Below are 21,723 nucleotides of genomic sequence, written 5' to 3' on the forward strand. Positions count from 1 at the left end.
CACGCGCTACCACTCCCTCTCCGCGAGCACGTCCTCGCTCCCGCCGACGCTCGCGGTGACCGCGACGACGCAGGAGAGCGGCGTGATCATGGGCGTGCGCCACCGCGAGTACACGATGGAGGCCGTGCAGTACCACCCGGAGAGCATCCTGTCGGAGGGCGGCGACGCGCTGCTGCGCAACTTCCTGCGCCTGCGCGGCGGGTCGTGGGCGGAGAACTCGGCGTTTGGGGTGTCCGCGGACGAAGAGAGCGCGCCGGACAGCGCGGCCCACGGCCACGCGAGCACGTCGGCCTCGGCTGCGGCCGCGGCCGTCGGGGCGGGGGCCGCGAGCGCGAAGGTGCCGACGATCCTGGAGAAGATCTACGCGCAGCGGATGCGCGACGTGGAGGCGGCGAAGCTCGTGCCGGGGACGACGGCCGCGGACCTGCAGACGCTGCTCGACCTGTCGCTCGCGCCGCCGCTGACGTCGTTCGTCGACGCGCTCACGGCGGGGCCGGGCGCACCCGCGCTCATGGCGGAGATCAAGCGGGCGTCGCCGTCCAAGGGCGCGATCGCACTGGGCACGAACGCGGCGCAGCAGGCGCTGACATACGCGCTGGCGGGCGCACGCGTGATCTCGGTGCTCACGGAGCCGACGTGGTTCAAGGGCACGCTGGCGGACATGCGGGCGGCGCGCGAGGCGGTGGACGCGCTGCCGCGGCGGCCGGCGATCCTGCGCAAGGACTTCATCTTCGACGAGTACCAGGTGCTGGAGGCGCGCGTGCACGGCGCGGACACGGTGCTGCTGATCGTCGCGATGCTTGCGCCGGCGCGGCTCGGCGCGCTGCACGCGTACGCGCGGGGGCTGGGGATGGAGCCGCTCGTGGAGGTGAACAACGCGGCGGAGATGGAGGCGGCGCTGGCGCTCGGGGCGCGGGTCGTCGGCGTGAACAACCGCAACCTGCACGACTTTGCGGTGGACATGGGCACGACGAGCCGGCTCGCGGAAATGGTGCGAGCGCGCGGGGTGGTGCTATGCGCGCTGAGCGGGATCACGGGGCCCGCGGACGTGCGGACGTACGTCGCGCAGGGCGTCGGCGCAGTGCTGGTCGGCGAGGCGCTCATGCGCGCGCCGGACACGCGCGCGTTCATCCGCGAGCTGCTCGACTGGCCCGCGCAGGAGGAGGAAAACACCAAGACGCCACCGCCGGCGCTCGTCAAGATCTGCGGGATCCGCACCGAGGACGAGGCGCTCCAAGCGATGGACGCGGGCGCGGACATGCTCGGGCTCATGTTTGTCCCGCGCAGCCGGCGGCACATCTCGCTCGCGCAAGCGCAGAAGATCTCGATGGCCGTGCACGCGTCGCGGTTCGCGCGGCCGGTGCGCGAGCCCGCGGCGGCGGAGGAGGGCGCAGAGGCAGAGCTCGGGACGCGCCCGTGGTTTGCCGCGCACGCACACGCACTGGGCGCCCCGGACTCGCACGCGCGCCCGCTGCTCGTCGGCGTGTTCCAGGACCAGCCGCTCGCGGCGGTGCTGCGCGCGGTGGAGGTCGCGCAGCTGGACATGGTGCAGCTGCACGGGCGCGAGCCGGCGGAGTGGGCGCGGCACGTGCCGGTGCCGGTCGTGCGCGTGTTCCACGTCGGCGCGGACGCGAGCGTGGACGACGCGGCGCTGCGCGACCTGACGCGGCCCGGGCTGAACCAGTACGTGCTGCTGGACGCGGTGCGCCCCGGGAACAAGGACGGGCTGAGCGGGGGCGCGGGCGTGGCGGTGGACTGGGGGCTTGCGAGGGCTGTGGTGGAGCGGGGGGAGGTGCCGGGCGTGGCTGCGGGCGCGCACCCGATGCCGATCATCCTTGCGGGGGGGCTGACTCCGGAGAACGTGCGAGAGGCGGTGGAGGCGGTGCGTCCGTGGGCTGTGGACGTGAGCGGGGGGGTGGAGACGGCGGATGGGAGCGGGAAAGATGCGAGGAAGGTCAGGGCGTTCGTGGAGGCTGTGAAAGGAGACAGACAGACCTAGACTAGGGTGGCTGCTGGAGAATCGAAGGCGATGGTTGTATATATGATGTAGACGTTTCTACTGGTCATTGCTATCTGGACGCCGTATACTCACTAACAAACATAATGTTGTTCTCATGCGCTCGAAAAAAGGGAAAGCTGCAATTCTCGCGACTTATGGGGCACAAAATGCCAGTGTAATTGACCATGCTGTGTGTGGTAACATCGAAGAGTTGCAGGACAGGGACTTGCGACGCGTCCTCACGCGTCTCATCACGTGCCAGCGACTCACCCGACAATCTCCTCTTAGTCTCAACGCCGTATTAACTTCGTTTATGTCAGCTACTTCTTCAATCTAAGCTCAGATTCTGCACCTACTGTGCGCTCTATGCGGCTCTGTTTAGACAACCCCGCGCCTCGGTGGAAAGCTCTGCTCTGGGACAGCCCTTGGGTAGCGGACATCCTCATACTTTGAGGTGTTTGCTCAAGACACTGGTTTACGGTGAGCGATGGCGCGTTGTGCGGACAATCGCACTACGCCTTGATCGCGCGAATCGAGGAGGCAGACATCGCGATTGAACTCATTCCAAAGTTACAGCGCCAATTGACCAAAGATGTACAGCGTGGTGCTTTATTATACAGAGGAAGCCGAAGGGAAGCATCATATGTAGGTATGCTCAAAGGCTAGCGAGGGAGGGCATATGATGTGGATATGGCGGGTATCAGCTGGCGTGAAGGGGAGTGCGGGGTATAGGAGCGACTTCAGGCACGGCAAGAACACGTGGGTATGCGAAAGAGACGGACAGCTAGACGGGATTTGAAATGAGCGAGGTGAGTTTGAAGGCGGGCAAGGAACAGGCACACACCATATAGTACGTGGAATCGAACAAGCCGAGACGACTGTGCGGCCAGCTACTCACCCGGATTCTATGCAGGCGATAAGCGTACAGCGCGAGGACTCAAGACCAACGACTTACAGAAAGGATGGTCGAGGTTCGTGTCTGGACAACCTATCGTCTCCTGCTCTTACCCTGATCCATTGCAAGTGCGAATGCGCGTGGCATGGTTCCCAGTAGCCGTCTTGTGCGTCTGGGCGCGTTGGCAGCCTGTGGCGATGTGGGCGAGCCAGGCTGTACGTTCGCTGAACGCCCAGTCTGTTCGCTTATGTCGCCTGGGCTTTCGTGCAGCGACATGAGCGATGTCGGAGGTGGAATGACGTCGATCTGTTCGCGTGAGGACCAGATGTCAGGCCGGATGCGAGGCAGAGCGGGTGTTGGCAGCGGCCGAGGTCTGTTGGGAGCAATCAGCGGCGTCGCATCATCATACTCGAACACCAGCGGCATCGGTGCACGCGATAGTGAAGCGCTGATGGCCGGACGTGAAGGTTTTGTTTCATAGAGGGTGTATGGCTCATCCCGAGGTCGGCGCGTTTGACCCTCAACTGCTTCGTGTTGGCCATGAGCATCTTGCTCGCAAATTGGTGGATGATAGTCGCTCGACGGGGTCTCAGGTGAGGATGTCGTAACACTGAGCGTAGACGGAGAGTCGTCCAGTACGCTATAGTGCTGTTCGCAAAATCTATGCCAGGCTTTCAAGTCGTCATCTTCCTGCTCCTCTGTTTGATGAGTCTGATCGTTGGCCTCATCGCCTTGCTCGTCTGCGTCCAGGTCGTCGACCAGATGCTGCGCGCACTCCAGCGAGGCTCCTTCGGTTCGAATTTTCGCCTCGTTCTCCCCATCATGCTCGGTTGGCCGGTCATATTCCGTCTTAATCGTGTCGACCTCTTCGAACGGCTCGATGCTTTCGCTTGTCGTGCTCTCCGCGCATCGCTCCTGCCCAGCCTGGCTCTCGGTTTCCCTGAGCAATCTGTGGAATTCCTCCTCGCTTTCCTCGAGATCGTCCTGTGGTTGCTGTTCGTGATCCTCACTGGGCAGCTCGTTTATGGGATTATACTCGTCCAATGGCATCGCTTTACTTGGCGGTGGCTGCGTCTGTCGCAGATCCTCGCTCCCTTGCTCGTCCTCCTGGGAAACTGCCTCGTGGACCTCCATCTCGACTCGCTCGACGTTTTCGTCAGTCCCGCTCTCTTCCGCTAGCTGTACATGTGCGTGGCTCATTTGAGCGATAACTTCCGCTAGGTATTTGCGTTCCTCGGCAACCCGTGCGCTCTTTTCCTCCAGTAGCTTGCTGTCTTGCTTCAATTCAGCATCCTCCCGATCTCGCTGGGCACTCCATTCATCGGTATTAGCGCACTGGTCTTGAAGGGCGGCAGACTGTTTGTCGCATTGCTGGCGCAGGTCTGTCGTGCGTTGATATCCTACTTGCTCTTCGGCAGGTTGTGGCAAGGCGAGGTTGAGGTCCTCGGTACTCCACTCATCTGCGCTGGCGTACATTGCCTTGCACTGTCTCTCGTGCTCTTCGCATTCTTCCTGTCTTGAGGATATCAGGAGTGTGCTGAGCGGGTTTGTGACGGTGAGCGGGGATCCGCCAGCCATTGTGTCAGCGGATGCGGGATGGAGCACGGTGGTTTGGCCACTCTGTTGGGGTAGTACTGGTGCCAATGGACAAATGTCCGTGTCCAGCGTCGAGAAATCCTATTTCGATCAGCACCGTCAGCTCGACGAACACGTTGGGTAGTGAGCAGTGCCTACCACTAGGGCGCTTGATTCGATTAGCGCAACGTCGGTGTTCACCTGGGCATGTTCGCCCCGTATGTCCTGGGTATATTCAGCGTCGTCGCCATTGGGATTGGCGGCCGCTGTGTGTGGGTATAAGGCCATACGACCATTGGATAGGTCTGGATGCGTATAGTATCAGCGGGTTGTGTTCATGCATACACAACGGCGAGCAGTACCTGTGATCTGGGCAGGTGAGAGCGTAGATCCGTTGTCGACGTTGTCATTTGAAACCTCCAGCAGTGTTTCGCCTGCGACCCTGAGGGTGTCTTCATAGACCGTCAGCTTCGATGGTATAGAGTACATAACTGTCAACTCACCGTTGGGATGGACAAACTGGTTTGGGCCGCTGATGATGTTGTTGATGAATACCTGGTCAGACAAGTCCGCCGAGGCATCCTCGCCGTTCAACGCGAGCTCGTCGCTGAACGGCAAGGCTGCACCGGCATCTGTGTCGAGAGCGACAGTGGGCTAAGAAGATGGTGAGCCGATGTCGTTGGACTCGATGACTGGTCACTTACGAGAACATCCGATACGCGTGCCTTGACTTTGTCTGAGTACCGGGAGTGAAAGACCATTGCCATGACGCAGGCGCAGCATACGATGATGATTCCACATGCGACAAGCGGTATTGGCTCGATTGCATCGACCAATTCAGCTGTGTACCTCTCCCAGACGATGAGGTCCTTCGTGGGGTATTCGAGTTGTGGTGTTGGTCGATGGGTGCGCTCCTCCGTGATGCTCGACGGACTCGGGATGGGGGGTATCGTGAGGGCCGGCACGTGCAGTCCTGCGGACACTGGGAGCCCAATGGGTGTCCAGAGTATGATATCCTTTGAGGGGATTATCGCTTGAGGGCCTGAGATGGCATGGCGAGTGGGAGGAGCCGGGAGAGAGGGAATAGACATGCTGTATGAACAAAGTGAGTTAATGTGGCGCATAGATGTTGAGCTCACTCACATGAAGGAGTGCGCGGCGTTGTCAGCGATGAAGAGGATGTGAGGGACTGCCGCTTCGATAAATGCTCCGATTGTCAAGGGTATGTATGGGTTTCCATAAGTCGAGGGGTGCGTTATGAGTGTGAGGATAGCGATGCCGAGCTGGGTTACTATTTGAAGCAACAACATCGCTGCCGGATGAGGGGGGGTGCTAGAGCAGGATGAAACCAGTAATGTCAGTCATCGATGACTACTGTGTGCTGAAAGCTATGTGTCTGGCGACTGTAACGACGGCACGCGGGTGATGTCGAGGACCGACGCCACAATGTCCCCCACCAAAGCCCAGGTTGAACCCGTCGAATGTTCAGGTCCTGACAGAAGCAAATGGACTGAATGAACAAACAGTACTCACTGTTTAGCAGAGGTGCGATTGTAAGTGCGGTCGAGTGTGTTGTGGCGAGGGGTAGGGGTGGGATATGGTGGAACGCAAGGTGGTTGAGCTTGGACCGCCACTGACGACAAGGTCTTAATAGGGGAATCTTATCTAATATATTACCACAGCCTTTTTCTATATAGATTCCGCCTCGTGGCGTTATTGCTTGGTATTGTGCTCGAGGTAGACGCAAAAGGACAGAATACAAGGGCGTGGATTTGAACTCCGCGTCGGCCAGGAGGACAAAAGACACAGCCCGGGCGGGGATACAGGCGAATTCCGAGTCTTATAATGTATTCAGCGATATAGCAATATACATAGACGACAATTCCTGTTTGATCTACCATTCGTTCGACACAGGTGAAGCCTAGGAGTCTGTAGGTGCGAGATGTGCCGTTGTGGCGTCGTGACCACGAAAGGCAACTATCAAGGCAGACGCCGGATCACGGATCTGGATTCAGCATCACCGCACTGACTTTCCTGATAACCTTCCATTACCTGGATTATCACATCAGGACATACAAACAATCATGTATTCTTGAGGCTCTCGGCCGTGCTTCAACTTGCTGTGCATTTGCCCGACGCCTTGCAGTTTACTTATATTGCCTCGGACTGATCTTATCTGTTGCTACTCAGCGTCATCTCGACCGTATCGGCATAGACTCCCAATCGAATACATCAAGAACCCATTGTAATGATATTGCTGTAGGCTAGCCGTGGAGGTCGTACATGATCGAACTTGGCTGCGGCGGATCCTGAGCGCCATCATTGCTGACTAAGCGGACAATATCCAGTGACACATCGCCCGTCTTCAACTGGCATATAGATTTCAGCAACTCACCCATACGCTACTTTGCTTGCTCCATACTCTCAAACCAGGACGCGCCTCAACTGAGTCCACTGGGGCCAGACGCCGCACCACGGCAGACATAGCAAACGTGCCTTCACTGGACGCAAATCCATGGGCACATCTGCCGCGACGACCTCAAGCACAGAGTACGTACTGAATTCGTCGTCTGCTAAGGATCGTTGTTCAACTCAGACCATGACCTCAGCTGCTGATCCACCCTCGCCATGCCTTATATCCCTCTCCTCGGACGGCTCACCGCGCGCGAGTACACCGCAATATTCGTCGGCGCGTTGATGGTCGTCCTAGAGACCCTGTTGACCACGATCATAGCATTCCTGCCAAAGTCCGTCATCCAATGGTTCTACAATCGCTCGCGCTCTCTCTTCCATCTCTGTGTCGGCCCGCCCATTGCCAAATCGGGGCAGCAGCAGCTGGCAGACCGTATCCGGCGTGCGTCGGACTTCGAGCGGCTGTGTGAGATCTTCGGCTATGCCTTCGAGGAGCATGTTGTGCTCACCAAGGACGGGTATCTTCTTGGACTGCATCGGTTGCATCTGCGGCGAGGCGAGCGCTGCACGCGCAGTGGGGCAGCGATGAACAAGCCAGTTGTGTATCTCCACCATGGGCTGCTCATGAATTCGGAGGTCTGGGTGTGCCTGACGGACCCGTCACGCAGCGTTGCGTTTACGCTGGCCGACCGCGGGTTCGATGTGTGGCTGGGGAACAACCGCGGGAACAAATACTCGCGCAAGAATATACACCACAATCCGAACTCGACACGGTTCTGGGACTTCAGCATCGACGACTATGCGTGGCACGACATCCCGGACAGCATCGAGTACATCCTTCGGGTGACGCGCGAGCCGAGCGTGTCGTATGTCGGGTTCAGCCAGGGCACGGCACAGGCATTCGCGGCGCTGAGCATCCACCCACAGCTGAATGAGAAGGTGAACGTCTTCATCGCGCTGGCACCGGCGATCTCTCCTGCGGGTCTGGCTGTGCCGATTGTGGACGGACTGATGAAGGCGAGCCCGACACTGCTGTTCCTGATCTTCGGGCGGAGGGCTATCATGTCGTCTGTGCCCGCGTGGAATGCGCTGCTCTACCCTCCTGTGTTCAGTGCTGCGATCACGCTGTCGCTGCGCTTTCTGTTTGGCTGGCGGTCCCGGCGGATCACGCATTTGCAGCGTCTGGCGGCGTACTCGCACCTGTACTCGTACGCGTCGACGAAGGCGGTGGTGCACTGGTTCCAGATCATGCGGAATGCAAAGTTCCAGATGTACGACGACGATGTACAGCGGGTGATCCGTGTGTCGAGCGTGCGCGGAGCGATGGCGCAGGCGGCGGCGCGACACCGGCCCAGCGGGGTGACGAGCTACGCGCCAGCACGTTTCCCGACACGCAACATCACGACGCCAATCGTGCTGCTGTATGGCGACGAGGACTCTCTGGCGGACATCGATGTAATGCGGAGGGAGCTTCCGGACCATACGGAGGGGTATCGGCTGCACGGGTACGAGCACCTGGATGTGCTGTGGGGCGAGGATGTGGACAAGGATGTCATCCCACTCGTGCTGGACTCGCTGTTGAAGTATTGTGTCGGTGCGGAGAGGGTGGGGCAAGAGATGGGAGAGGGCGAGAAGATGTACCTGACTGTAAATGGAGTGGACAGCGACGCGGTGGATACTGTGTCCGAGACGACATCTATGTACGGGGGCGAATGAATACGAAGAAATATACCCACATGGTTTTGCGGAATAGGGCAACAGGCAGGCGCGTCCAGTCGCCAATACAGGAGCATGGCAAGATCGACAGCTGTTTCGGCCGGACATGAATTGTTGAACCATGCACTAATCATGATGGATAGACAGATAGTTTCCTGCGAAGAAATATGTACCATCCAAAAGGTGAAACCCGCGCGCCATGCAAATCACTCATTCTCGCGCGGCGCCCACGATGCTTTCATGCTGACAGGTCCTTGCGGTCATAGTCTGAGGACCAAACATTGCGAAGCTCAACTTCGAGGCAGCCGAGGTACGAGAATTGACCGTTTGTGGCGAGGGATCGAGACTGAAGACAATAGAATTCACGCTGTTCGACTCGGCTTGTACTAGCCAGCAAACATGTAAGGAATTAAACGCACGGTGTAAGTGCTGTACGCGGTCATGTGATCCAATACCGTAACTTGGTCTGAGTGCAGGCGATGAATGTGCCGGACAAAATGATGACGTTGCCGTCCTCAAAGGATGCCTCGATCTATGTGAGCGCGGAGCATCCACTCGACGTCGACTTGCCTGAGACATTGTCCCGCAGATTTGTCAAGACGAACAATTCTTGCCAATATCGTGGTCTTAGAGTGTAAGCCGGTTCCTGTCTACAATGTAAAGATGAGCAAGGTTGCGCTGTTTCAGGTATGTGATCATTGTTCGTATTAATGAGGATGGCAGCCTGCATGCTCTTTTGAAGTTTTTACATGTACAGCACAGGGTGAGTCATATTCACCGGTTCGCTCTTCATGGAGGCTTCCCAACAGCGGGCAGTCGTACAAAATTGAGAGGTGTGTATCTATCGCTTCTTGTCCTCTGACCACACCTATATTTTTGTCATTTCCCGCCTTCACGTCATGTCGTTATGCAAACAAATCGACCAACCGTGCACTCCGCTATTCTCAAGAACTACTTCTGATGGGCAAACAATTGATGTTTGGCACTGTGGACTCCTTCTGCTTTTGCATCGTCGTTTGCTAGGCAACGTTTTCAAACACGTGTCCCTGTTGGCGCTGCAAACAGCTCATGTGGACAACTGTGCCCATCCGATACCGAACAATCTTCATGCCCACCGCATGTCGCTGCCTCCTCCTACTTCCTTCTCGTGTCGGAAGGAGGAACATACAGTGTCACATGGCGATATCGCACCGAGATTCCACGGGTGGAGGCGAACGTAAGTCCACGCTCGTCGAGTCGCCCATGGACACTGATTCCGGGGTGCTTCTCCACGCACAGTACTATCTTGTTCTTTGCGAGGTCGCCGCGCCCGAATTCCACAAGAATGTTATCTGGTAATTTGTAGGCAAATAGCTTTCATTAAGCGCATTTGCGTCTGCGCTGCACACCAGCGGTGGACAGTGATACCCACGCATGGCGTCGAGGGTACTGGAGGGATGGAAGCGTAATACAGTGCGCGGCCTCGCGAAAGATTGAACCTTGATAGCTAATTACGAAAGGAGGCTCTGCAGACTGCATCGTACAGATATATGGCTATGGCCGGCTCTGTCGGAGTGAAACCGCGCCCACATCACAGCACACCCCGCCTTTGCATTGGCAGGATGAGCGATATTGGAACTATCGAAGATGCGTCGGACGTGCTTCCCGTGCCATCCTCCGTAGGTGACGATATCCCTCTCACAACCGCTCTCATCGTCTCGGTTACAGGGTACCATCATTGTCGCGTCTCCGTTGGAAAATCCAACCGCCGTCGACACCTCGTCGCCGAGATTTCCCATCGAGGTGTTCGAACACATCATTGATAATTGCTGCGTCGACAAAGCCCATGGCGGGTATAGGAGGCGTTGTATCCGAGGTGATCGAAAGACCCTCCTCGCATGTGCGCTGACATGCAAGGCCTGGCTTCCCCGTAGCCGCTTCCAGCTCCTACGGCGTGTCGCCTTTTGGCGTACGTCCCAGGTAGTCGGATTTAGCCGTATGTTGGACGCATACCCGGACATGGCCGGTCTGGTCCAATGTCTCAATGTTTGCAGAAAGCGAAAGTACCCAAAGGGTAAACCTGAGTGGTCTACGGAAGCCCTCATGGTGCTGGCGAGGAGGATGCCTGTGCTCAGATGCCTCGTCTCTCAAGTTGAGATAGGGCGTGATGACAACATCAGCTTCGACCGCCGCTTAATCATGTGCATTTCGGAGTTTCCGGCCCTAACCAGTCTCTCGATTTACAATGTAACCCTTCCCTCTGTATATCACCTTGGACGGCTCCTCCTTGCTATCCCCGCTCTCCGCATTCTTGATTGCAGGTATGTCAGGGTCAAGAAGGATGGGTTTGATGACCGCGGCCTCCCTCCGCAAATGACTCGCCTGCGGCTTACCAGCGTTAAACTGAAACGTTGCGCCGAATGTATTGTCGACCTCGTCGTTGCGACATCTACTTGCGAACACATTAAGGCACTCGACGTTGACTGGAATGCCGCGCATAACGGAGCTTTCCAATTGCTCCGACAATAAAGCACGAAATAGAGCTGAATTATAGCCCATCTGATATGGTTCGACTATTCGCATTGTAACCATCTCGAGGAACTCGCCTTCGAAGTCTACGATTTTGCTCGCGATGAGGTCAATAACATTCCGGAGATACTGAGGGAAATCACCACCTCGGCGATGCGAGAGGTAACAGTCTTTGTCAGGACCCACCTCAATCCAGGGAACCACATCGACAAAAACGTGTGCGCGGCAATAGAAGATGTGTTGTCCAAACCACCATTTGCGAGACTTCGAAAGTTCCGGCTGACATTCAGGGATGGTCATCCGGATCTAGTTGAGCTATTGATGTCGCGTTTCCCGACGCTTCTTCGGCGAGGAATCCTCTCGTACGTCCTAAGCAGCTCTGTGACGATCATTTCTGATTCAGCCAACGTTCCAGCATCGATATGGATGCCCGGGAAAACCAAAACCACCCCTTCCGCCAGCTAAGCCCACGACGCTGAATCATGCACCTATATTTACAACGCCCTTCTCATCCCCATCTATGCTGCCGGCTCTACGCTTTCAGTTCATGCTCCTGAACCATCAGGTATACGACCACCATATTCACGCACGCCAAATTCGACCGTCTCCACGGCACGCTCAGGAGGTTACGGAATAAGACGATGAATACACACAAGGTCATTTCAGTGAGAAGGACTCGGATGAGGGCGCATACATACGAGAGATCCGTCCTGGGACGAAATGTGTGGAATTCGAACAATTCACGATACATGATATGTACTCAGAGGTCTTTCTTCGGGGCGTCCGCCTCACCATTCTTGTACCTGCGGACGTCCTCGTGGTATTCCTTCTTCCCGTCCGCCTTGAACGCTTGCACGTCCTCGCTGTCCATCATCCCAGCAACACGATCCGCCTGCCACTTTTTGAACGCGAACCCCGCGCCAGTGTGCGAGTAGTCCTTGCCATTCGCCTGGTCCTTGTGGTACTTGACCTGGGGAAAGTCCGAGTCTGCGGATGCGGGGTCGAGAGACAGCGACACGAGCGCGTTGATCGTCGTCGACTTGATGCCGCCGGGGAACACCCATGTCTGCCGTTGTCCCCGCATCAGCACACGGGCGGGCGCACGCGCACGCAAGGGCAGGCGCGGACGGGCGGACGGACCTGCTCGTTCTTGAACTGGATCAGCAGTGGGTCGTTCACGACCACCTGGTACCCCTCGTTGCGGCTCTCCTTGAAGAGCTTCGGCAGCGCGAACCACTGGCCCGCCATCTTGTACCGGTCGTCCGCATACACGAACTGGTCGTCGTACACGCAGTCGGGGGTGTAGCGGCTGACGCGCTCGCGGGTCGGCTGGCATGAGTAGAGCGCGAGGATGTCGTCGAGCAAGCGCTGGCGCGCGGGGGGCAGCGGGAGCGAGCGCGAGGGGTCCGGGTGGTAGTCGTCGCTCTGTGCGGTCTGGCGGACCTCGAAGTGCTCGCCGGGGAGCGAGGAGTCGGTCGGGAGCTGTGGGTGCGTGTTACTGGACATGGGGCGGGGTGTGAGACGGATATAGCGGGGTGGAAGGAGGCGGAGGGCAAGGAGCAATGGGGGCGAGAGGATGGATGGCGAGCATTATATATCGCTGAAGGATAGATGACGTCGTCAGAGGCGAACGGATAGTGACAGGGCGTGTCTGCGATCGGGCGCACGTCAGTGGATCTGATCGAGAAGGCGGACGCGTTTGGATCTCTGCGCCTGGATTTACTCGGAGTTGGTCTGCCCATCGCGTACACAACCTATTTTGTCGATGAAGTCACGCCAACATCTGTTGTGTATACAGCTATCAACCGAGCACTGGGAAAATGGTGACTGATCGATAAATAAACACCCGACTGCGAGTCGTCTATCTGGCAAACGCGCTCAGCTCCTGAAATGTCTGATGTTCTGCAGTGTAGGGTAATAAGCAGACGTACGTGCGCAATCATGCTGGAGTGAACTGGCAGCTACAACCCTCTGCGTTATGCACTCGCGGACTGCGTACCGGCGTAGGCGGCGGCACTGCTATCGTCTGCAAGACTTTCGGCACGACGGAGGCTTGTCTAGAGAGGTGTCTCCAGATACCTACATGATCGATTGTCTGCGCCACGAGAGCAGCGTCGGAAATTTGATCGAATGACTAGACTCTAGAGATCCGCGGCCAACCCATAAAATCTTATCTTAAGGACGCCGGACAGGCGGCGCAAGGCAACCTGTTCGCCCCGGCTATATGAAAGAGACTTGAAGCTCAGCGGCTCGCATCGGTCTCAGAGGGCGCGGGCACGGAGTGGTCTTGCCTACGGCTGAAGGCCAATATGGGGACCGCCGTTTGCGTATCTCGGGTCGCAAGCGCAGGGAGCGAGCGTGTGCGCAGAACGTCTGCGACGCCTCGAGGCTGGGATAGTAGCAGAAAAGCTCCCAGAGACGGGCCCACTTGTTACCAAGGTGCCGCGTTCGCGGCGTGGAGAGCGGTTCGTTCGTCCCCTACACGCGTAGCAGGCGTGCTGTGCGCGTTCCCCCCATGTCTACGTATCTCCATGGCATTAAAAGGCCTTGCGACGTGTCGCTGCTGCGCTGCTCTCCTCGGCGAAATGCTCAGGCGGGTGTTGCGCCTGTACCAGGGCTTGATGATCGGAGAGCTTACCGCCGGGCAGACTGGACGCGGATACTGACTGCTAAGCCGCCGGCTCGGGACCGAGGGAAGCACCGGGGCCAGTTAATTTGGAAGAGGCCTGCCGCTATAAGTATGCCTTGAGGCTTGCTTCCCACGGTAGGGGGAGACGGGCGACGGAAGGCGACGAAGTGAATGGTTACTATGCACGACGCGCAGAAGGTTAACGTGAACCTGTAGCTCGAGCCCTACATGCGGAGGAGGCGTGGAGGCTGGGATCACTGCCTATTTGCGTTGCATGTGCGCGGCCGCGGATGCCGTGTGCGAGCTGATGCGCATCTTGGCGGCGGGCGGTGTCGCTCGGAATAAACAAGCCCGTAGCCATCTGTATAAGTAGCACATATAACAGCATCTGTGATGCCCGCAAAAATAGGTGTATAAGTATAGGTGCCCATTTTTGGGGCGCGCAGAAATAGAGCGGACTGACGTCACGCCGTGTACTTATTGTTGTTATGTTCATATTTGTTATCGTCCTCGCGTCTGTTGTTATCTTCATAGTTGTTATCTTCAAGGACTCCGCGTCTGTTGTTATGTTCCGTTATAGCTGAGGCTGGCCGTTGCTGGAGTTGTCGAGGCCGTCTGCTGAACAATACATCCGGTTGCTTATTTGTATTAGACAACGACGACTGTTGATCTGCCACCTCCGTTCGGCTGCCGCGCGACATCTGCACAGCATCTATAGTCTACCGAGCTCTCTGCCGACCCGCCGCTTCCCTCTCCCTCTCTATATCTCCTCCTCTCTCCCCCGCCGACTCCGCAGGCATTTCCTTCGTTCTTCTGCCCCTCAGCCTGGTGCTTTGTTCTCCTTCTCTGCTCTTTGCTTAATCTTCCGCGTCTGGCACGTTCTTCTCCATCCCAACCACTCACACCTTCGCTGCCCCCTATCTGCCATCATGTCTCTCAAGGCCGAACTCGAGACCTGGGCTTCCGCCCTCAAGGCATACGACGAGGAGAACTTTGACAAGTCTCTCCAGCTCTTCTCCGAGATCGGAGACTCCTCCAAGATCCTCACCAACATGGGCCTCATCTATGCCACCCTTGGCGAGCACGACGCCGCCGTCGAGCAGTTCACCGCTGCCACACAACTAGACCAGTATCTTGCCGTCGCGTGAGTGCTACACCTTGTCTTTCTGCGTCCTGCGCGCCTCCACGATCACGCTGTGCGGGCCACAGCCTCGGCTACACGTTCCTTCGTTGCTCTCGGTGTCTGGCGGCATGTCCCTCTCCATCAGGGCCATACATTCTTCTCTCTTGAGAATTACCGATATGTTAGCACTTCTTGCTCAGCGGCGCCTGTGCATTAACCACTACGTAACCCGGTCTCACGTTCTCTTATCGCCTGTACTCCGCCCTGGTCGGGGGCCGTTATTGACATAACGGATGCGGTGACATCTGGCAACAGCGCTCGGACATGTCCCCTCGCATGCAGTTGTTTCGGTGATCATGTTCCGTAGCCCCTAATGTCAGGGTGGCACGGTATCTTGCAGACCTTAATCTCAGCTTTGACCAGTCATACATGTTGTCACGCGTTTGTCACTACGTCTAGTCTCGGTTCTAGATGTTCTTCTAGCAGTGTGGCCGCTGGTGGAGACTGCCGAGCAGGTGTCAAACAAATGAGTGCGCGCGACACTACCAGAACGTCTGGGCCGTTAGGAGTCATCATTTGTGTCGTGCAGCGCTTATGTCTGCCAGGTAAGGGTGATATGTTCGCCCCTGACCAATACCCCAAATCTGATGCTCGCAGCTGGTGCAAATGAGAGGCAGGGGTTACTCGTACCCGTCTTACTAGATGGAGCATTGCTTTGCACGGGTACTTGTCTCAGGGCCCCTTTCCTGCGCATTGAGGCCTGTGCCCGCGATATACATCCTCTGGACGCCACGCGCTGACTTCCTATTCCCCAGATACTTCCAATGCGGCGTGTCCAACTTCCTTCTCGGCCGCTACGAGACGTCTCTGCGTGACTTTGACGACGCGCTCCTCTACCTCCGCGGCAATGGCGACATCAACTACGAGCAACTTGGGCTCAAGTTCAAGCTTTACAGCGCCGAGGTGCTCTTCAACAAGGGCCTCGCCCACATCTACATGGGCCAGGTCGACCAGGGCCTCGCCGAGCTCCAGGAGGCGCGCAAAGAGAAGGTCACCCCCGAACACAGCGTCATCGATGATGCCATTGCCGATCGCGGCGACGGCTACACCGTATTCAGCATCGTGAGTCCTATGCGTGATCCGTTCGCCCATGCGCTGACAGGCTCCGCCGCAGCCCGTCGGCGTGCTGTACCGCCCCGCCGAAAAGAAGCTCAAGAATGCAAAGACGAAGGACTACATGGGCAAGGCCGTGCGTATATCTTCCGCAGGCCGCTCCTGCCGTGCTGACACCGCCTCCCGCAGAAACTGATCGCCACCGAGGACGCGAGCGAGGCGTTCACAGAGTTCACTGGCGTCGCGCGCATGCGGCAGGGCGTGAGTCCTACCGGCGCCACCGACTTTGGTCCCGGCGGCCTCCAACGCGCCGCCACCGTCTCCAACCCCACGCCTCCGCCCAGTATGTCTTCCTCCCTCCGTGCCGCGCCTCTGCTGACCCCGCTCCACAGAGTCTGATGACTATGTCCGTAGCGCTGCCCTTCAGCGCGCCAACACGACCATCAACGTCTCCGTCGACCGCTTCCGCTCCAACCCCGCCAGCCCTGCGTCCCCGGCCACCTCCCCTGGCTCTGGCCCTCCGAGTGCCCCCGCGCTCTCCCGCAACGCTTCCTTCGCCGGTCGCATGCAGCCCACACGCGGGCTCTCTATCCGCAAGCCAGGCACGGACGCCCCGCCGCCGTCCACGCGCGGGATGCGCACGACCGAGTTCTACGACTCGTACCTCGACTCGTACGCAGACGCACCGAGCGCGCTGCCGCCGGTGCCCGAGGCGCGCCCTGCGCCCGCGGCAGTCCGCCGTGCCCCGTCGAGGGCGCGCGCGGCGCCGCAGAGCACGTACAGCAACGGGAGCGTGCGCCGGCGGCCGACGCGGCGCGGGACGGTGCGCTCGCGGTACGAGGAAGAAGAGGAGGAGGGGTACGGGAGCGGCGAGTACGAGTACGAGCGGGAGGAGGACGGGTTCGTGAAGATCCGGGTGAAGCTGCACTACGCGGACGACGTGCGCGGGATGGCGCTGAGCCCGGGGATGCCGTGGGAGGAGTTCCTGGAGCGGGTGACGGGCAAGTTTGGGCGGGAGCTGGATGGGCTGGGGATGAAGTTCAAGGACGAGGACGGCGGGATGGTGTCGCTGCGGGACGAGATGGACTATGAGCTCGCGATTGAGACGGCGCGCGAGCAGGCGAAGGGCAAGCCCGAGGGCCGGCTCGAGATCTGGTGCACCGACGAGTGAGTGAGCGGTGGCGGGCTGTGTGCGTGCGGCTCGTCTTGGTATGGCTTAATGTTTTGATTTTGGAGAACGATCTCGTTCCTTGCTGGGACTACGTGCTTGTTGTCGACGATTGTACTACACCCTGTGAATCTATGCTGCTCGCCCACGGCGTAGCGGACGCTCATGTTTGTGGCGCGTGCGTGGGTGACGCAATGAAAATATGTATACGGTAGTGCGTACCGACTCCCTCATGACATGCATGGCTAGGTGAATATGTGTGTTAATTGAGAGCACATAATGTATTCGTGCGACGCGACACCTATGTACGGCAGCAAATGGTTTTGCGAGAAACAAGATAAATCTGGAGGGGCGCTCGCCCGACAGGCGTCCACCGATCACGATCAATGGTCCTTCCGATTTTTGTTTTCTCGGCTCCGCTCCAGATGTTGTCACCGCTCTCAGCGCCCCACGACTAACCGTCCTTCCGGGAATGCGACTCGGAGCTCGCAGTCAGAAGGCCATGGGGACAAGACCACGCCGGGCCTAACCTTGAATGTAGGACAAGGGACTTCAATATCTACAGCACCTTCCTAGGCTTGCAGTATTGAGCATCTTCACAGGAGCAACCAAAATATAAGACCCATGCTAAAGCTATGTATATGATAAACATGTGTCATTCGCATCATATCCCATTGGCGCACAGTGCGAACAGATTGTGTTTCGTCCATACACTGTAAGTACTCAAGATTCTCGAGGACAAAGATCGTAGATATAGATTGGTATGGAGGTTTGCTCTGGCATCATTTAGTTCACCGCGCAGCCGAATGCCTCGGATGTACTGCTGGTGCCACTTACGAATCGTGCTGCCCTGCATAAACGTCGTGACATTCAAGCACCCTGAAACACTCATAGACATGTAACTCATTCAGTTGTCACTCTCGGACAAAAAATAGACATAGTCTTTCTACTTTGCATAATGTAGAGGATGCGCCGTGGGCTACTCGGATAATGTCTAACGCCGCAGATGAAGCACAAGTGCGACACTTGACAAGAACACAACCAGGTCAGTTACCAGGTACGTCATCCCATGCGTGTCACAGTTCAATGATTAAATATACATGTCCGATACTAATCATAGAACATCCCACCATCTATGTTGATGGATTGCCCTATTTCATCGCCACAGATCTTGGTTAACATGTAACTGTAGCCTGATATTGTGGCACGTACCTGTGATATGATATGCCTCCGGTTTGACCAGGTAGGACACCAGCCCCGCGACAATTTCAGGTTCCGCGTCAGGTATATCCAAAGGGAGACCTGCCATCTACGTGGAGTTAGGAGTCCGTCACTAGGGTGAGCCGTTTGTGCTCACCTTCTTAGCTGTAGACGCAGGTCCACCGTTGATGTCATCGTCTGGATGAAGGACTAACTTCTTCGTGAGTATCGTCAGAGGTTCGTACAGGTTGTACTCACTCATCGGCGTGAGTATTCCACCTGGAGCATAGTTGTTCACGGTGATTTTGTACTTTGCCCACTCCGCCGCTGCAAACTCAGTCAGCAACATATACAGTTCGTTGGCGGATATCGTAACGTACCACAGCTTTGGGTGAGGCCCCGCACAGCAAATTTGGACGCACTGTAGACTGCCATATTCTGAATTCCTATTCGTGGGTATGTCAGGACTTGGCTGTTATGGATAGGACAGTACCGTCACCTTTCTTTCCAGAACCGGAGCAGGCACCTGCAATAGCTTGATGTCAGTGTAACATTGACATGGAGACCCATGTCTGCGTACCGATCAATCGTCCACCACGACCCTGCTTAGCCATCTCCTGGGCTGCGTGTTTGAAGCAAAGCATCACGCCTTGGACGTTGACAGCCATTATGCGTTCGAAGTCCTCAACCGTGGCTGGACAGGCTTCCAGCCACTCTACACGCATGAAATAAGGTATGATACTGACTATCGAACATCGGTTTGAACATTGTCACGCCAGCATTCGCAACCATCTAGTGCAACTTGTCAGCGACCGACGATGCACATGGTGGACAGACCAGCTTACCACATCGAGCCCTCCCAGCTCGCTGACGGTCTTTTTCACCATCATAATAACGTCGGGCTCATGCGACACGTCTCCGGGAATTATGATTGCGCGTCGGCCTTTGTGCTGAATCTGCTGGACGACAGAGGCTAGTTGGTCGGCCTTAGTTGAGATGTCGTTCACAGCGATGTCCAGTCCGTCATCAGCAAGGCGGAGAGCAATAGCCTTGCCAATGCCTTGGGCTGCTCCCGTGACAATCGCAACTCGGGTTGGAGAGGACTGAGCCTGCTTCGTCATTGGTGAGAGCAATGAAGTGTATGTGTCTCGGCGGTGCTGGAAGTCAAGCTTGCGAAGGTAGAGTCAAATCTAAAGCGTGTTATATTGTGAGTCTTAGGAGACTTCGCCGCCGCAGCACCCCACCACCGCGAAAAGGGGGTCTGGGGCAGTTAGATAGGCGCACCCCCCTTGGCTTGAGCGCCCTACAAGCGCCGGAATGTAACGGTCACAGTAGGCTTCTGGTACCTAGAAATGATGCAATCATTGATCGCTTACCAAATCCGGTACTCACACCTAGGGCGCTTAAGCCAGGGGGGGTGCGCAGGACCCCCGAATATAGGGGGGGAACCCTGATCCCAATTTCTCAAAAGTTGGTCAATTTGTACGGCAGAAATTTCCGATTTTCGGCCTGATATGTCCGGAAAAAATCAGGCTGCCGCCTGATTTGGGCCAAAATGTCCGGAATTTGTATCTTTTTGGACCAGGGTGTCGAAAATCAGCGATTTGTCCGGAAATGATGGATCAGGGTTCCCAGAAACACAATTTCGCCCCCGACTTCGATTCTGACATTGTAATGCAGACTGGACACTCGTACTTGTGCTATGTAGCGTCGCAATATGAACTCTGTGCAAGCACCTTTGTCCCCTGGACCTGTGTGATTTTAGAGGTGGCCACTTTCTTTGTCTTCTTGCGTGCAGCACTAAGCATTTTCACTGCCATGATACAAGATAGGCAGCTTGGGGTGCTCAGAAAAAGTGGCATTGTCGAGTTTGAGAATGCGCTCATCCGTAGTTATGTGATGTGAACTACATAGATGGCAAAAAATCAATCTGACGAAATGTGTGAGCAAACGAGAGGCACTTAGAATACCGGCCGCTAATGAGCCCACATTTTGACACTATAAGTAGACATGTACAGGTTGCAGAAATGCTAACATTCAATATATTATCCTCGAGCACGACATGACGCGATGTCGTGGGATCGTCCACATGCATGTCACATGACAGCGGACATTCAAACCTGGCCAGGCATAAGCGCGGAGCAGGCTTGTCCGTCTTCTGATCAGGCTTCCGGCATTGGCCGGAGTATGTCCGGAAATCGTACCAGGGATGAGGGTTATGACAGACTGGTTTTGTCCGGGAAAATATCAGGGATCAGGGTCCAAAATCGCCCAGATTTGTCCGGAATGGGATCATGGTTCCTCCCCAATATTCGGGGGTCCTGGGTGCGCCTATCTAACTGCCCCAGACCCCCTTTTCGCGGTGGTGGGGTGCGGATACAGGGGGATGGGTACGAGACAAGCCCGTGGTTGCCGCAGGGGCGGGTCTTCGGCTAGAGCACGACTCCGTCCGCTTACCTTCACCGAGCCTCCGCGCTTGTACAAAATCAAAGACGTCGAGTGAAGGGGGGACGCGCACAACGAATTAGCTACTAGACTGTAGATTTCCTGGCCATACGCTAGCTGTGCAGATAATCCATCTGCTCAACAAAGGCATCGTCGTTCTGGGCTGTCGCTAGTCTCCCCTGGGCAGCCTACAAATAGGACGCCCGTTTTGATGGTCGGATGGTCACTATAGGCCGTCGCGTTGGGGCCTTTACCATTACGCTAACTAGGGCGCTCACAGGACACGCAGGGTGAGAAACAGATTTGTTGGGTGATCGGCTCTTGATGATGAAACATTTCTTCGCATGCAGAACTAGTCTTTCGCTATCTGTCCACGATCGCTGTGTTCGTGCAGAGTATATAAGCTGATGTCTGAGCGAACGCAATTTCGCTGACGCACAACATCGACGAGGATATCCCAATCTTGCCTAATAAAGGTGCGTCAGGACCCGGATCGATGCACGGACTGCGATGACGGCCATTGGTCCGTTGTTTCCAGAGCCCGCCTAAACATTGCGGGAGAAGTCCGCTTGCGCGCAGAACTTTGTGTTCAGCAGGCGTACATGAGTGTTAGGGAGTTGCTCACGACTGCGTTCGCAAGTCTCGGGTTCACAATCCACTTTGTCATTCTTGCGTCAATCGATACGTCGAAGTCTTCCACACAATTGTAAAATCCATCATCTCGTGAGTTTACACATCGGTGCTGTCAGACTCAGCTGCAAGAGTCTGCTTATGCCTCAACATGAAGCTGTGGCCAGCTTTCGCGGTAGTGTGGCGCTCAGGATTATAGTAGTTCACAGAGACAGAATCGTATCCATGTACATCTCAGGCAATATCAACGAAAGGGGTAAGTCACATAGTCAACGGAAGCATGTCAGAATGACCAGAAATGGAGGCTGAC

General features: G+C 56.7%; 7 protein-coding genes across 7 annotated transcripts in view; 3 read left to right on the forward strand and 4 right to left on the reverse strand.

Annotated features, from left to right (window-relative positions):
* Positions 1-2,089, forward strand: part of POSPLADRAFT_1170489 (hypothetical protein) — a gene marked incomplete at its 5' end in the record, with an annotated part of 3,548 nt that extends 1,459 nt beyond the window's left edge. Inside the window, 2 exons of the mRNA XM_024488101.1 lie at positions 28-231; positions 283-2,089. Of these exons, the coding sequence (XP_024338694.1) occupies positions 28-231; positions 283-1,999 (1,921 nt within the window). The 3' untranslated portion in view covers positions 2,000-2,089. The remainder of the gene's footprint in view (positions 1-27; positions 232-282) is intronic.
* An 898-nt stretch (positions 2,090-2,987) lies between these two features.
* POSPLADRAFT_1144951 (hypothetical protein) lies at positions 2,988-5,779 on the reverse strand (the record flags this gene model as incomplete). The annotated part of the gene is made up of 6 exons (XM_024485745.1): positions 2,988-4,514; positions 4,629-4,774; positions 4,832-4,921; positions 4,973-5,123; positions 5,174-5,561; positions 5,613-5,779. The coding sequence occupies 6 exons, from the start codon at positions 5,777-5,779 to the stop codon at positions 2,988-2,990; spliced, it is 2,469 nt and encodes an 822-aa protein (XP_024338695.1).
* A 1,318-nt stretch (positions 5,780-7,097) lies between these two features.
* On the forward strand, positions 7,098-8,597 carry POSPLADRAFT_1144886 (hypothetical protein; the record flags this gene model as incomplete). The annotated part of the gene is made up of 2 exons (XM_024485737.1): positions 7,098-8,185; positions 8,237-8,597. 2 exons carry the CDS (start codon positions 7,098-7,100, stop codon positions 8,595-8,597), a joined length of 1,449 nt encoding a protein of 482 aa, XP_024338696.1.
* A 2,202-nt stretch (positions 8,598-10,799) lies between these two features.
* POSPLADRAFT_1057679 (hypothetical protein) lies at positions 10,800-11,405 on the reverse strand (the record flags this gene model as incomplete). Its single annotated transcript, XM_024480945.1, has 1 exon — positions 10,800-11,405. One exon carries the CDS (start codon positions 11,403-11,405, stop codon positions 10,800-10,802), a length of 606 nt encoding a protein of 201 aa, XP_024338697.1.
* A 460-nt stretch (positions 11,406-11,865) lies between these two features.
* On the reverse strand, positions 11,866-12,991 carry POSPLADRAFT_1181945 (hypothetical protein; the record flags this gene model as incomplete). The annotated part of the gene is made up of 2 exons (XM_024488881.1): positions 12,246-12,991; positions 11,866-12,171 (listed from the first exon to the last, which is right to left on the reverse strand). The coding sequence occupies exons 1-2, from the start codon at positions 12,609-12,611 to the stop codon at positions 11,866-11,868; spliced, it is 672 nt and encodes a 223-aa protein (XP_024338698.1). The 5' UTR covers positions 12,612-12,991.
* A 1,511-nt stretch (positions 12,992-14,502) lies between these two features.
* Positions 14,503-17,343, forward strand: POSPLADRAFT_1066338 (hypothetical protein). Its single transcript, XM_024482060.1, has 5 exons — positions 14,503-14,878; positions 15,673-15,979; positions 16,032-16,106; positions 16,160-16,313; positions 16,363-17,343. Exons 1-5 carry the CDS (start codon positions 14,664-14,666, stop codon positions 17,139-17,141), a joined length of 1,530 nt encoding a protein of 509 aa, XP_024338699.1. The 5' UTR covers positions 14,503-14,663; the 3' UTR covers positions 17,142-17,343.
* An 853-nt stretch (positions 17,344-18,196) lies between these two features.
* POSPLADRAFT_1066339 (hypothetical protein) lies at positions 18,197-19,539 on the reverse strand. The gene is made up of 9 exons (XM_024482061.1): positions 19,184-19,539; positions 19,085-19,130; positions 18,919-19,032; positions 18,838-18,864; positions 18,719-18,784; positions 18,597-18,665; positions 18,496-18,548; positions 18,351-18,447; positions 18,197-18,289 (listed from the first exon to the last, which is right to left on the reverse strand). Exons 1-9 carry the CDS (start codon positions 19,457-19,459, stop codon positions 18,249-18,251), a joined length of 789 nt encoding a protein of 262 aa, XP_024338700.1. The 5' UTR covers positions 19,460-19,539; the 3' UTR covers positions 18,197-18,248.
* Between the last annotated feature and the right edge of the window lie 2,184 nt (positions 19,540-21,723).

The sequence above is a fragment of the Postia placenta genome, assembly GCF_002117355.1.
Source record: "Postia placenta MAD-698-R-SB12 unplaced genomic scaffold POSPLAscaffold_8, whole genome shotgun sequence".
NCBI lineage: Eukaryota > Fungi > Basidiomycota > Agaricomycetes > Polyporales > Adustoporiaceae > Rhodonia > Rhodonia placenta.